This window comes from Melanotaenia boesemani, chromosome 3 (genome assembly GCF_017639745.1).
Source record: "Melanotaenia boesemani isolate fMelBoe1 chromosome 3, fMelBoe1.pri, whole genome shotgun sequence".
In the NCBI taxonomy this organism is placed as follows: domain Eukaryota; kingdom Metazoa; phylum Chordata; class Actinopteri; order Atheriniformes; family Melanotaeniidae; genus Melanotaenia; species Melanotaenia boesemani.
This window is the reverse complement of record NC_055684.1, coordinates 15,882,600-15,898,092: the sequence shown is the minus strand read 5'-3', so window position 1 is coordinate 15,898,092 and position 15,493 is coordinate 15,882,600. Positions and strand designations below refer to the sequence as shown.

The following is a 15,493-nucleotide window of genomic DNA, read 5'->3' as shown; positions in this document are numbered from 1 at the left end:
AAATGTTTATACTGCACACACGAAAAGAGGGAAAAATAGACTTTTTGTTGCCAGGTGTTTCTTACCAGTAATTATCATTATGTTAACTCCATACGTCCAGAGTCTGAGGACTGAACAGACTGAGACACATCAGTAAACCACTGAGAATAAAATGAAAGTTAATCAAGAAAAAAAATATGGTACACCATTGCTAGTTAAGGTAAATGGAAGGAAGAGCAGCTGTCATGTGTGTTAAATATCCAGCACACAGAGTTTCAAATTTTACTCTCTGCTAGTTATTTTCTTATTAGAACGCATGCAGAAAATTCTATAAAAAACAGGAAAACAAATAAAAAAGGAAACATTTGAAGAGAAAGCAGAGTTTCCCTCGGGAATCCCCAAACCACACACTCGCACAACCTCTCCAGTTCCTGAGCTAATCAGACAGCTAATTGCAGGCTCAGTTAGCCGAAGAAGCAATTAATCAGAGCAAAGAAAGGAGGGACGAAGGGAGGGAGGGAGGAAAGGATGTGAGGGAGAAGGATTGGAGGATACAGAAGGGAAGAGTAAAGGATGGTAATCACCGAGCCTGAGGGGGAAGAAACGGGAAGGAAGGTGGAAAGAAGAGAAGGAGGGATCTGATTAAACAGGAACTCCTTCAATTACGGCTTTCAAGGTTCACGTAGCAGACTTCTCCTCTGCCTCATTTTGTTTGGAGCGACCAGACCAGTTCCAGATGTCAGGACAAACTCCCATCTGACCTTTAATCAACATGCTGCTCAAGAGCAAAGGAACAAATGGCTGGAAAAGTTCAGCCTGGAGAGCAGGATTAGAGCTAAATTAATGATAAGAACAGGACAAAACATGTCAAGAAAAAAAAAAAGACTTATGAGTCTATTAATGTACTGATTAGACATCTTTCCAATCTAAATTACACCTTTCAAATTGCATTATTCTGCTACAGCTGCTTGTGTTTAGAAAATATTTGCCTTCGTCCCCATCTGTCACAGGTTATTGTGGTAGTTATTTGTTATCACGACTGAAGCTAAGGCATGATGACCTTCTGCAGCAACACTGAAAAGTTAAATGATACCCAGCTAAAGACAGAATTTAGAAAAGTCCATCCAGCTCTCTTTCAATCAAGTCAGATCCAAATGTTTCCACATCACTTCAGTTTTGCTTCTCTGCTCTGATGGAGTCTAAAAAGAAAAGGTTAAAAAAATAAACTAAATTTCAATTCAATAAAACTTTATTTGTCCCCAAGGGGCAATTTAAAGTCACAGTGCAGCAACATGAAAGGATGGCATTGTGATTTAAAGTGAATGAAGACAAAAAAATTAGATAACTAGCTATTTTTAATATTTTTAAAATAAAATAAAAACACTATATTATATATAAACACACACACACACGCAAGGACTGAACACAGTGCAATAAAGGCAAAATGATTGTGTAGAGAGGCAGTAAGGTGCATATTTCCATGATGTTTGATCAGTTTGCTGCCAGGATTCAAAGAAGCGTTGGTGATAAAATGTAGACTACCTCAAGTTAGAGCATGTTAACAGCTGAGGCTGGCTGGTTGGTTGATGAACTGGGCTGTGTGCAAAACCAGCAATCACATATTCACGACTGCTTCATGCAGTGAAATTAAAGTAAGAAGAACTTTGTCTCCTACATCTAGCTTACTTTTCTTTATGTCTTACACACCACAGGTTGATTGATTAGCGTATGCACGAGTCTGACCTCATTTAATTTGCACAAAAACAAATCAGCCTGGCTATTTTTCAGTTGTTTTTTTTTTTAAAACAACTGTGAGTCTAAAATTACTGCTGAGAATACCTTCTGAAGCCTTGTCCAACATACTGCAACTGACTAAGAAATTTCAAACTTTTCATTCAACTCTGCAGTGTGTTTTTCTTGTATCCAATGCTACAGCAACACAAACGTTTAGAAGTGCAATGGTTCAAACTATGTTAGTTTGTGGTATTATATCTTTGTTTAAAGTTACATTACAAGTGCTACCGTTGTATGATATACCGTATATCAGATCAAGATGTATAGGATATGATAAATCAGAAATGTTTGTACCCTTGCATGAGGTGGGTTCTGCCCATTTCAAAGACTTGGTGCACGTTAATGGGAGGAAACAATTTGGTAAATAGCATCAGACCTAGCAAAGACTAAAATGAAGTAATTTCCCTGCTGTTTCCAGTCAGAGTTGGCTAAAAAATAACCCAATGTGGCCCAGCAGTGTCTTCCTCAAAAAAACATCCCTGATGAAGAACTCTCTCCATCTCCAACAAATGAAGCCACTTGCAGTTCTTGCTGTGTATTTCCACCCTGAGATTCTTTTTCTCTAGTTAAGACAACTTCTTCTTCTTCTACTGAATAACATTCACTGGTAACAGAGACCACCATCCCTATACTGCCAATCTTTGCTAACAAAATCATGACTTCCAGCAGGAATACAGAATAGTATTCAGTACAGAAGAGCCAGGCTCTGCAAAAGTGTTTTTGCTATCAAACTTTTTAACTTAGAAACTGTGTGCACTTGGTACCAACATCCTACCTGGATGAGCCAGTCACAAGTGGAGAACACTGTATTTGTACTAACAACTTACACTGCAATTTGTTCCCATGTGTTCTGAGTGACCATTTGTTATTGTATTTTAGTTATCCAATAAACATGAAAATTAACACATTACATGTTAGGTGACCAATAAGTAGATTAGCATCATCAAGACACCACAAGGAAATGTAGACGGCTCACTGGCTGAGAGTCATCTTGTTACTACACGACTCACCTATATGCCTATATGCCCATGTGTCATGTAGAATTGGTTCAAATAGTTTCAAAGGTGAAATTCTTGTGGGAATCTTATTACCTTGTGGTCAATTTTCTGACTATATAGTTCAGTAAAATATGTAGCTCCCCAAAAAATTGAGTTTTGATGCGCCTTTTTTTACCTAATGTATTTTTTCTGTAAACTAGAAAAACTGGCAGGATAGTCCCAGAATGTGTCACCAGAAGGACTGTGTTCAGATAGTGGCGCTATGATATCAGGAAAACAAGTGATATGCGATAACACTGTTGAAAGTTGCGATGATATGATCTGCAATAAAAAATAAAAGAAGCTGCCGTTTTCTCATATGGAGCTCCACTGGTGAAATTCTCATGCACAGACGTCTGCTGAACTTTATAGCTTGAGCTAAATAATGCTAGTAGCATTGTTCTTGTCAAAAATCATTTGGTCAGAAACACAAACAGATCATGTACTATGGTGTCACACAGTCTAAAGACTGGAGATAAAATAAAAAAAGGGACAGCTATTGAAGCTGTTTCTTTATTAATTTTTGATTAAACTATAAAGGGATTTGTTTTATATTCCAGTGTGGATTATCAAAAGCAGTTTTTGTCAGATGAAGCAGAGTTTACATTAATGGACCTGTTGTAGCTGTTTTTTCTGTGACTATATTTTTAATGTTCCTAGTTTTGTGAGTGATTTATTTTTCTATGCTGGTATAGTTCTGTGTTGCAGTAGAAATTATCCAAATTTCCCTGAGGACTCTCCAAAGGGATTAATAAAGTATTTCTATTTCTATTTTAAATGAGACTTTTGACCAGTGACTAATGACTTGTATATTACTGATCTGTTAATGGCTGTTGGACTGAGATGATGAAATCACCAGAAAAGTAGATCAGAATTCACTGAACCTTGGAGCAACAGTCTTTTGACCTTTTCACCTGACATTTAACAGTAAAAGAAGAACTTGGTTTTAAGACTTTTGCTTTCCAACGTGTGTGTGTGTGTGTGTGTGTGTGTTGAGTGCAAAGAACTTTGAAGTCCAAGCTTCAGCAAAGCCAGCAAGCCGCTTTAATCTGACTTTATATACAGTATCTAAAAACTCCACTAACAAGCTGCACACAGTCACTGTGAACACTAAAACTGTGTGTGCTTGTGTAAAGCTGATGAGAGTGTTTGTGCAAAGGCCTCAGGGCTAAATCTCAACCCTGGTCCTCTTAATGTCTTCCTGTCTTTTACACACAGACACACCTCCAAATGCTACCATATGGGAGGACATTGTTGCACCGGCATCCAATCAGTTGCTGATAACAAAACCCAACAAGACTTGGGTCTTGTAGGCTCCAGCAGTCATTGTGTAAACTAAATGTTTTTGCATCCAAATGGATAAAAAAACACATAAATAAATGACTGAAAATAGATGGCTTAACTCACATGCAATTGGTCTGCGTGTTTCCTGACCCCTACAGTGAAGACTGCAAAAGTTGCACCAGTTGAAAACAAAAACACCCATCAGATTTGATGTTTTAGCTCCTGGTCCATATGGGACAAGTTCTGGGTCCAGGTCTAGACCGCGGTCCGTTAGTTAGTGACCTCTGCCTTATAGGAAGCTATGCTAGAACTGACTGTAATAACATGGTTGCTAAAGATTTATAAATGTTATCAAAAATTATATACATTCAAACATTGTAAAAACTAAATTAACGTAGTGAGCAAAGCTGAGAGGCTCCCATCAAACTGTTTATTGATATTTAGAAAGCAGCAATATTCAAAGTTCTGATCGCATCTGGTTTGATTTTCTCATTGATCAGCTGATCCCAGAAGGAGGTATAACAATGCAAATCCTGGGTGTGTGTTTGGAAGCAGCCAACCAGAGATTTCCCACCATAGGAACAAAACCTGCAGCTTCCTCCTCCTGCATGACTGCTCCTCAATGACCCCCCCCACCCTCATCCTCATAACTCCTCCTCCTCACTCAGGAGGAGCTACTTCCCTCCTGCTGTGATGGCTTGTCCTTTAAAAGGCTTTCCTTCACTTTTGCTACAAAGACCAGAGCAGGACAAATCCTGACTTCCTCAGAAAAAGACAGAAACTGGTAAGTCTGGGAAACAGTCATGTGACCATACTTAACCCATGAGCTTATCAAAAACGGGAAAAAAAAGCAAAGAAAGGTACCAGACATGTTTACCCCAAATACTGATTTGAATATTTTTTCTGTTTATTTGTATCATATTAACTGACTCAAAAAAATACTTAATAAGTAATAAGTAAAGCATCCTCACTCTGGCACAGTGACAATCAGGATATCTCCTGCAAAGAAAGATGGAAAACTTTTTTTTCCTGCAGAAATCCACAGACGACGTCAATTAAAAGTATTTCCTTCTGTTGTTTTATTAAGATTGGGAGCTCCAAACTCCATCCTCCACCTTCTACCAGTGTTGGTCGCCACAAAAATCAGAAAACACACGTGTTTCACATCGGACGCCCACCCAGCCGTAACGCCCTCTGAGGCTTTCTAATGCCAAAAACACACCGACACCCTGGAGGATGACGGGATGTGTGACATGGCTGCAGAGTGGAAATCTAATTTAAAATGATGGCAGGTTTAGACAGAGAAGGATGAAGAATCCAGAGCAAGGAAGAGGCTGAATGACTTCTTGATTCGTCTCCACTGACTCAAAGGCAATTGCTTCAGCAGATGTGTTTCAGAGAGCTATCATTCTAGCTTCTTCTACCTGCATATGCATAACTGCATATCCTCAGTTCTGCAACAAAGCAAAAGACATCTCCAAATCTTTAGGGGAAACCTCATTTATCCCCAATGTAGACAAACTACACAGATTTTAGAGATTGCATCCTGTTGGCTGTGTTTGTGAGTATTACTCCATCTGTTGAAAAGACTTTAGGAAACATTTTGTGGCTCCATAGAGATGAATTCTGATGAAATGATTTGAAGAACACAGGTTAAACAACTTGAGGTTGAAGTTGGATCACTCCTGCATGTATATCAGCTAGGTTTAAATGGGCTTTGCAAAAGCACCCTGCACAATGTCCAAAGTTCCATCTTTTTGGCACATCTTAGTGCATTCAGTAAAATTTAAATTTCCAATCAAACTTCTCTCAATCACTTATTTTAAGTTTCTTTTTCAGATGGACAAAAGCATCCGAGATTTTCTGAAAAACAGTGCATTTATACTACAATTAAACTCACACCAGATTTGCTTTAGTCTGATGAAATCCTCATTTTACAGCCACAACATTGTCTGACAAAAATCACCATTTTATTAACTTAAAAGAGCAGATCTGTACAGCGATTTCAGCTCAACTTGCATGTAGAATGACTTCCTACTGATAGGGCTGGAGGTGGCACAATGCCTTTAATCTTTTCCACACACAGTCCACAGAGGCATACATACTTCAGTCATTAACCAAATCTCTAACATGCATGTATAAGGATCCAGTGAAATGGCCAGGTAAAACTGTTTACTGTACCTCTGCAAGCAACACTGCCCCCCTTTGCAGCTGTGTTCATAAAAACTCCTCATTTGGATACGACAATCAATATTCACAAACAGCCCATGCTGCTTCCAACAGCATTTATAAACTGGACTTGCGACATTATGACATCCGTTTGCAGGTTAAATGAGACAAACACTGATCTGTACAGATAAACTGTCTCCCTGCACCGTTGTCCTCCCCAGAAATTGAGAATATACTAAAAAGAGGTTCAAAGGATTTGGCACTTTAAACGATGAGGCGGCTCCATGGAAAAACATGTTGGTTCTGATTAGATTCTAAACTTGATCCAACTCTGAACTGCCTCTAAGGCCAGTCACCAACACGTGGTTGAAAAAATGTTTTTTCCTCTGTTTTTTTACATATTAAATATTAAAACTAGTTCTAAATGATAAATCATACAGTTTCAGGAGATGTTAGGGACAAGCAAGTTTTCATGATTTTATTCGACAAAGTTATTGAAGATGCTAATTTTAAAACACGGTCAAAATGACCCTCTGGGCTGTTCTAGTGATAAATGAATATCATACAGTATTGTTTTGTATAGTATACAAAATAAAGATATAGCACAAAGATACATTTATCACTAAAAATTTCAACTCTTTTCTGTGAGGTGCAGAGTCAAAAGCCTGTGTTGTGTCTGCTTTCTGGGTCCGAAAACTTGCCTTAGTACCTGATTTGAATAACATTAGGTCAGTAAGTGAAGTGAATAAGCGAAGTAGATCGAGGATTCGGGGGGTACAAAAAAATATATTACGATAATATATATCGTGTATCGCGACTTAGGTAAAAAAATATTGAGATATGAAATTTGGTTCAAATCGCAGAGCCCAATATTAGCAGTGGAGCATCATAAGGATGATGGTACTTAATAATGGATTAAGTGTGTGTTGTCTGATCTGCAGCATCAAATATTTTGTAGCTTTTAGCCCAAAATCTTGACCCTTTCCAAACTTAACAGCAAGACAAAGCTAGCACATGCAGACATTCACACACACTCACACAAAGAGCTCTAATAACCTCACACCTGTAGCATAGCAGGTCCTTAGACCCCCATCCAGCCACCTTTGATGTGTGTGTTTCTGAAAGGAAAGGAAGCAAGAGCGAGGGGGAGGTGACACAGAGAGTGTGTGTGTGTGTATTTGAAACGGTGTGTGTGTGTGTTTGGGGGTGGGGTTGCAGGAAGGAATGTTTCAGCAGAGTAAACAGTGTGAAGCTTCCTGTAGAAAACACTTCAAAGCCAGAGGGAGGAAATCGGGATAACACACACACGCACGCACGCACACACACACACACACACACACACACACACACACACACAAAGAGCATCAAAGACAGGTAGGAGTCATCTATCAACATGGGAAAATTAAAACCTGTAAAATGTCTGCTCACATACAAAATCAAACTGACCACATGAGAAGCGAAATCACAAACTTAGAAAACAAAGCTTAAAACATACTAAATCTTTCTGTGTGGAAAGATGAATCTGTTAGCTGATGAGCAGAGTAGTGACCGTAAGCTACTTTTCTTATTAATAAATCACTTAGAAGTTTCTTGGGAGCAAATATGTCAAACATTATCTGGCTTTAACGTCTCCGATGGGACGACCTGTTGTCCTCTTTGTAGTATGACATTAAACTGAGCAGCTGTTAAACTTGTGTCAGTAGGCAGACAAAAAACACTTGAAGATTAATAATGAATCATCAGTCAAAAGAGAAAATCAATAGATTATTTGCTCTACTTTGTATTAAATGGAAAAAAAAAATACTAATTTGTTGCCTTATGGTTTGTCTCTCAGAAACAAAGAAAACATGACTTTTTGTAAGTTTTTATTTAGAAAACAAAAAAACTTTGCAAACTCAGAATATGACAATGAAATAGGTCAGGTCCTAAATAATAATAAAAAAAGACTGCCCTCAGGGTATCATAATAGGGAGAAAGCAAACATAATTTTATTTCAAACTAATCACAAATAAATAAATAAATAAATAGATAGATAAATAAATAAATATCAGCTTGCTACATCCAGATACAAAATAGATTGTTTGGATTTGTTTGGACTGTAAAAACACTTTCCACCTTGACTGGTGAAGCTGGTTTTTCTTTAGATTTTGTACTGTTTAAAACCAGATTAAAACAAAGATAGATTAATTCCTGATACAGCGCGAGCAGTCTGCAAACATTACACTGTTATCGAAAGTATATTTGCACCTCTTTTTATGCAGGTATTTTTGGTAAGATTATACAACTCACTCGCTGCCCTTATCTTTTAATTTTTGGATATTTTGTTAAACAGCTACGGTCCTTAAAATAATAAGCTGTTTAAATTGATTAAGGTTTTTCTAGGGTTAGCGAGGGATCGGAAAATGAGCAGATTATACACGAGACCTTGCTTCGTACAGTTTCCTAAAACTGCAGCCCCACACAGGTAAGAAAGGTAGCCTGGGTGCCGCAAGCGGTGTTTTTACCACGAAAATTGCAACAAATGTAGGCGTATTTTCAGACTAACTTTTATTTAATGTTTAGTCTTACCAAAACAGAGTAACTCTCCATCTGCAACACGACAAAAACTACTTACAGTCTGAAAAAAACTCTGAACTTTTTACAGGAGTGAGACGGCGCAGGAGCGTCTTTACAGATAAGAGAAAAGAATCGGTGGAGGTTGAGTTTTGTGTTTTACCTTGTAACCACATCGATCTTGGTTGGCTCTCCTGTTTCCCGGGGTCGTAGATCCATAAGAGAAGTATAAAACCAGAAATAAGCCGCAAAGAGAGATGAAGAAACTCCGAGGGGCCGCCATTCCTCTCTCAAGTCTGAGCAACTCTGATCTCGAGGAGGACAGGACAGGAGGAGGTGCGTGCGAGCACACGCGGGCATGTGTGTTTCGCTGTGTGTGTTTCTCTTTTTTCCCTTTTTGGGAGGACCTTTGAGACAGACAGATCCTCGGTTCTATGATGGGCCTCGAGGGTGCAGATCTGGGTTTAGGCTGAGGTGGGGAACCCTGGTCCTTAAGGGCCACTGTCCTGCAATGTTTCCCTGCTTCAACACACCTGGTTCAAATTAATGAGTAACTGAGTAGAATTTGGTAGTTTGATGAATCCATTTAATTTGAATTAGGTGTGTTGGACAGGTAAAAACTTAAAACCGGTTGGACAGGGGCCTTCAGCGAGGACCAGGGTTTCCCACCCCTGGTTTAGCCAGTCATGATTGCCCCTAGAGTAACACAAGACAACTTGCAGTAGTCCTCATAAAGTGAGTGAGAATATTTCAAATAGTCCTCACTTCAGGATAAACTTTCAGGGATTTGTTTAAGGGTAAAAGACAGGGGCACTGCAAAGCATAAAGCTTAATGGGGGTGCATGCTGGATTTATACTTACTTGTAATTAGTCATTTTGTGAATATGTACTTCTGGAGCTTCTTGCTGAATTTGTTCAGTAATCGCAGAAGAAAAACTGCAACGCACCGCTCAAGTGTGAGAGCACATTTCACCAGCATCCGCTACACTAGCCTTAAATTATGCATAAAAGACACATAAGTATAAATCCAGCTTTACACTCCCTCATAATTTAGCATTTAAACTTCATTTATAGTGAGTTATGGCAGTAACAGCGTTAAATAAACAGCATTACTAACTAACTATATATATATATATATATATATATATATATATATATATATATATATATATATGCACACCAGAGCAGATTTCAACTCCTTCAAAGTGTGCTCAAAAAGTTTTTTTCTCAGCATTGGACTTAATCTTTTTCCATTAGAAAAACATACTTACATGTTATCTCTCATAAAAATAATCTCCTTATGCCTTAAAATGGCTTAGATGTAACTCTACACTACACCATTCATTTGACCACACAGTCTTGTGTCATACTCCCCCCTTGTGGCAAAGACTAGACTTCTTCAGCATCTTGGCAGTTAGGGCAACTTCAAATTTATCTTCAGAACATCAAGGCAAGGCAAATTTATTTGTATAGCACATTTCATGTACAAGACAATTAAAAGTGCTTTACATAAAGCCATAAAAGCATTACAGCGGGGTACAAGAACCAATACCAAGTACATTAAAAACAGACTTTAAAAGAAATTAAATAAAAACAGAATGAAAAAAAGGCCTAAATAAAATAGATAAAAGCACAAAATAAAGTTCCAGTGTGAGGAAAAAGAAGCAAAAAGAAAAGTTTTTAATCCTGATTTAAAACTGCTGCAGTAGACCTGCGGTTTTCTGGGAGTTTGTTCCACATGTGAGGAGCACAAAAGCTGAAAGCTACCTCTCCATGTTTAGTTCTGACTCTAGGAACAGAAAGTAGACCTGACCCCGATGACCTGAGGGATTTGGTTGGTTCATAACGAACCAATGTAATGGTGGTACAAAAATATCAGACAAAAGTAACCAGTAAAACTCAACCTTACATTGCTGTCATGTCAAACTTTGCCGAGTGCATAAAAGTAATATCAACAGAGGTAGTTTGAATAAATAAGGACAAGTTAAGTTTTAACAGTGATTCAATCTCAAGGCTGCACGATGGTGTGGTGGTTAGCACCAGAGCCTCACAGCATGAAGGTCCCTGGTTCAAGCCTCAGCTGCGGGGAGGTTCGAACCCGGGGGTTGGTGGCCTTTCTGTGTGGAGTTTGCATGTTATCCCCGTGTATTCCTCCCACTGTCCAAAGACATGCATGTTAGGTTAATCTAACTTCTCCCTAGGAGTGAGTGCATGTGTGAATGGTTATTTGTCCCTTTCTGTGTTAGCCCTGGGATGGACTGGTGACCTGTCCAGGGTGTACCCTGCCTCTCACCTGTTAAATGCTGGGATAGGCTCCAGCTTACCCGCGACCCGTATAGACTAAGCGGTACAGAGCATGAATGATTGAATGTGATTCATTCTAATAAATTTGTACCATTGTCTCCTGTAGTTGGATGGTTTCTAAGGGGTTGAAGATATATGGTCTGGCAACTGACACTGGTTGCTGCTGTGTGCTATCGTAACACATAAGTTTCACATGTGTCTGTGAGAGGGTAATTCTGAATGTCTCAAAGGCCCCTCATAGTACAGAGCAACAGAGCAGCAGATAGTCCTGAAAGTGACAGAAAAGAAGAAAGTGGATTAAAGTGGCTGGTGTCAGTAGTCCATGTTGTATGTGTTATTATTAAGAAATTAAATGAATGGAAACATGAAACCAAAACAGAAAAAACTGGGAAAAGGCATTTGAAAAGGCATCACCTTCTCTCTGTTTAGACTTTTCCCCCTATTTCATTTTAGTTTTTGACATTTTGTTGCCCAAATAACTTATTGACTAATTAGAAAAATCATTAACATTAATTATGAAGATGCGCCTCTAATGGCATGAACAAAAAGTTCACTATAAAGACCCAGTTCACATTAGACTGTAATTATCTGCTGACAATTGAGATGTTTACTGATAACTGTTCTTTCATCCAGTCATTTCATGTCACTGATGATAAACTAAATAAAACACATTTTGTTTAAATAGTATCACAAACTACTTTGATATTAATTACACTAAGTGATTAAACAAAAACAGAACTACAATATTCAAATTTTTAATATGCAAATCAGCTGCTGTGATTCTGATTCCGTTTCTTTGAGAGTGAAACATTCCAGAATCAGACCAGGATTCCAACACTTTCAAACCAAACATCTCAACAGACCAGCACAATAGTAAGCAAACAAAGACAGCTTTCCTAAACATCTGGTAAAATGGAGAACCAGACAAGTGACAATACACTTGCAGTCATGTCCGAGCTTCGTCTGCAGGGAAAACTCTGTGATGTGGTGCTCCAGGTGGGAGATGTTAAGTTCAACGCACACAAGATCATCCTCTGCAGCTGCAGCCTGTACTTTCGGTGAGTAGATGATCTCAAATGCTTCAAACGCTGCATGGCCTGAGTACTATTTAAAGGTCATATTAGAGACACATAAAAACAGGGAAGAGTTTTAAAAATTATATGCAGATTTTCCCATAAGAAAAATTCATTTAAAAAAAATTCTAACAAGCAAATTAAATTTTTTTTATCAATCATTTTAGAGTGGATGTAACTTTTATGTGTTTCCCCTTTTAACATAATGCACCTGTGTGAATGCTAATGCTAACTGCTGTATGTATGCACAAATTAATATATGTCTAACCCCCACATATAAAATCTTGTTCCACAGCACTCTCTTCACCGGGGCTTGGGCAACTTCTGTAAAGCAGACATACACCATCCCTGGAGTGTCACCTGAGATGATGCACATCATCATCAACTACGCCTACACCCACTCTGTCCCTGTGACAGCAAAAAATGTGGTGGCTGTTTTGGCAGCTGCAGACCAGTTCTTGGTCCCAGGGATGATTCAGACCTGCTGCTCCTTCCTGGAAGGCCAGCTATGTTTGAAGAACTGCATCAGCATCTGGAGGCTTGGGAATATCTACAATTGCCCTGAATTTAGTCACAAGGTGTTCTTCTATGTTCTGCACCACTTTGAGGACATAGTTTCCATCTCACAGGAGTTTCTGGACCTCTCAGCGCACCAGATAGCTGCTATGATTGAGAATGATCACCTCAATATAAAACAAGAGAATGTAGTGTTAAAGATCGTCCTCCAGTGGATAAACCACCTGCCAGACCAAAGACAAGATCATCTCTTCATGCTGTTATCAAGGGTAACTTGACAGCAAGCCAGCTATTATTATCATAGGTTTTCTGACATAATGTTGACATCTTATTAGTCTGTGTGTAACTGTTGTCTTTATTTGTCCAGGTGCGTTTAGGCTTGTTGACTGTTGACTACCTCAGGAACAAGTTGATGAATAATCCCATGATCAAAAACTGCCCTGAGTATGCGTCCATCATCAATGATGCATGGGAGGCACATACTAACTTTCATATCAAAAGACATCGACATTCTCTCGCCAGCAACCGAATGTGCCGCCCTCGATTGCCTCCTGTCAGTTTACTGGTCACTGGGGGCAGAGGAGACACCTTTGCACCCAAAGGCTTTGAGCTGTATGACACCAGATCTGACTGCTGGGCCAATCTGGGCAAATATATTTCAATAGCTTACCACGGTGCTGCTGTCCTACATGGCTACTTGTATATAGTGGGTGGCTGCGGACCACGAGCTCACTTGAATACTTTGCAGAGGTTTGACTTCAGCACTTACACATGGGAACATATGGCATCCATGCATATTTCCCGTAGCCACCTCAGTGTTGCTGTGCAGAATGGTTGCATTTATGCCATGGGGGGCTTCAATGGATTTGTTTACCTAAACACTGTGGAGTGCTACAATCCTAAGTACAACCAATGGACCATGAGAGAATCGATGCATGCAAGGAGATGTGGGGCCAGTGCAACTTCTCTTCATGGAATGGTATGAAGCAGGGATAAGAGATATAAAATAAATCTTGATCTCATTAGGATTTTAATCAAGTTAAAAATCATGCTAAAGTGACACTTTGTTGTTCATCCTGGTATTGTTGTTAGTTGCTCTTGTATCAGTGGCAGAGCCAAGAGTTTAGTTCAATACAGCCATTATGACACAATATAAATAGCAGTTGATAGCATATTTAATTTTGTTTTTAAGTTCAATATTAATTATGTATTTAATTCATATATCTGGGATGAAACCAACATAAAATACACAATTTGAACTTAAACTTATTTTTCTTTTAGAATGTTGGCAATTTCATCCATGTTTTAAATTATGTGACCAATTATATTTAAGGAGCATCTGTATTGCTTGCAGATACAGACTGATAATAAATTTACCTGTTTAAAACTTGTCTGCAGGTGTACATTTGTGGAGGTTTCAACGGGTTTTACAACATCGCCACAGCTGAGTCATATAATCCAGAGACCAACCAATGGACTATGATCTGTCCAATGCACAGCTGCAGGGCTAACCTGGGGGTTGTTGCCTATAAAGACAAAATCTATGCAGTAAGTGTGTGATGGAAGAATGTAGCTCAGGCTGATTTATGTTAGTAATAATTTGAGACTCACTTCCAGCTATACCATGCATATTCATTCTAGTCCAACACAGCTACAAACCTGAGAAAATTTCACTTTTGTTTCAGGCATCACCCATGCTGAAGGGTAAATTCAGGTTTTAGAACACTGATGCTCCCATCTACATTGTATTTTCATGGAAGTCTTTGCATATTTTAGCAAGACCATGCTAAACAATATGGGATCTGTAACATCATGACTCTTAAGTGGGGGGTGGTGCTGTATTTATTTTGATAGTATTTTTTCCTTCTGCTGACTCTGCTGCTCCATGTCCTTTCTCTCAGGTTGGGGGCACCTATAACTGGAACGCTCAACTGCGCACTGCTGAGGCCTACAACCCTCGCACCAACAGGTGGCACATGGTGCCATCCATGTACAACCACCGCAGCAACTTTGGCATTGAGGTGGTCGAAGATCAGCTGTTTGTAGTCGGAGGAGAAAACAGATTTGGCTGTTTATCAAATGTAGAGTGCTATGATGAAGAGGCCGGTAGGTGGTATTATGTCTCTCAGATTGAGGCACCCCGCCGTGGCCTAAGCTGCTGTCTCCTGCATGGACTTCAGAACCTGATGGAGGAATTGTTTCCACGTGGCTCCCTAATGCTCCCCAGTAGGAAGAAGTCTAAAAGAGGATCCCCAGTTTGATCCCCAGCAAAATTCCCACATGTCATTTAACATGGGATTTTAAATAAAACTTTATTGCAAAGATGATTCCTTTTATTGTCCCATAACATACTTTTGTTGTTGTCTTTCAAGGCTGTTCGAGGTATTATAAACACCCTTTTCTGGATAAATATATTATAATTAGTCTTTCTCTTACCAAAGCAACTACATTCACTTTATTTGCACCTATAGGGTTAAAGAAATATTTCACTGTTTCAACAAACTGGTATTCTCAGTGTCAATAAATGATAAAACTTTCATTGATGTATCAAAGAGTAGTGATCAACAGGCACTTCCAGGGCACAGAAGACATTTTGGTGGGAAAATGATCAGTGTTTCTTGGTCTACAGGGCTCCTTCCCTATACTCACAAGAACGAAGCAAACATAAATAGTTGCAAAGGGCCTTCCGTTGTAGTACAAATCTATACTACCTGAAACCCTACCCTTAGTACAGCACAGTATGGATACATGCACATGGATATTTATTATAAAAGATAAATTTGG

The 15,493-nt window shown here is 38.9% G+C and overlaps 2 protein-coding genes across 2 annotated transcripts in view; one reads left to right on the top strand and one right to left on the bottom strand.

Annotated features, from left to right (window-relative positions):
- Positions 1–9,374, bottom strand: part of il17rd (interleukin 17 receptor D) — a 33,209-nt gene extending 23,835 nt beyond the window's left edge. Inside the window, exon 1 of the mRNA XM_041981491.1 lies at positions 8,980–9,374. Within this exon, the coding sequence (XP_041837425.1) occupies positions 8,980–9,099 (120 nt within the window). The 5' untranslated portion in view covers positions 9,100–9,374. The remainder of the gene's footprint in view (positions 1–8,979) is intronic.
- Positions 9,375–11,989: 2,615 nt separating this feature from the next.
- On the top strand, positions 11,990–15,031 carry LOC121637023 (kelch-like protein 10). Its single transcript, XM_041980907.1, has 5 exons — positions 11,990–12,178; positions 12,489–12,978; positions 13,077–13,688; positions 14,108–14,257; positions 14,611–15,031. Exons 1-5 carry the CDS (start codon positions 12,033–12,035, stop codon positions 14,968–14,970), a joined length of 1,758 nt encoding a protein of 585 aa, XP_041836841.1. The 5' UTR covers positions 11,990–12,032; the 3' UTR covers positions 14,971–15,031.
- Positions 15,032–15,493: the final 462 nt, after the last annotated feature.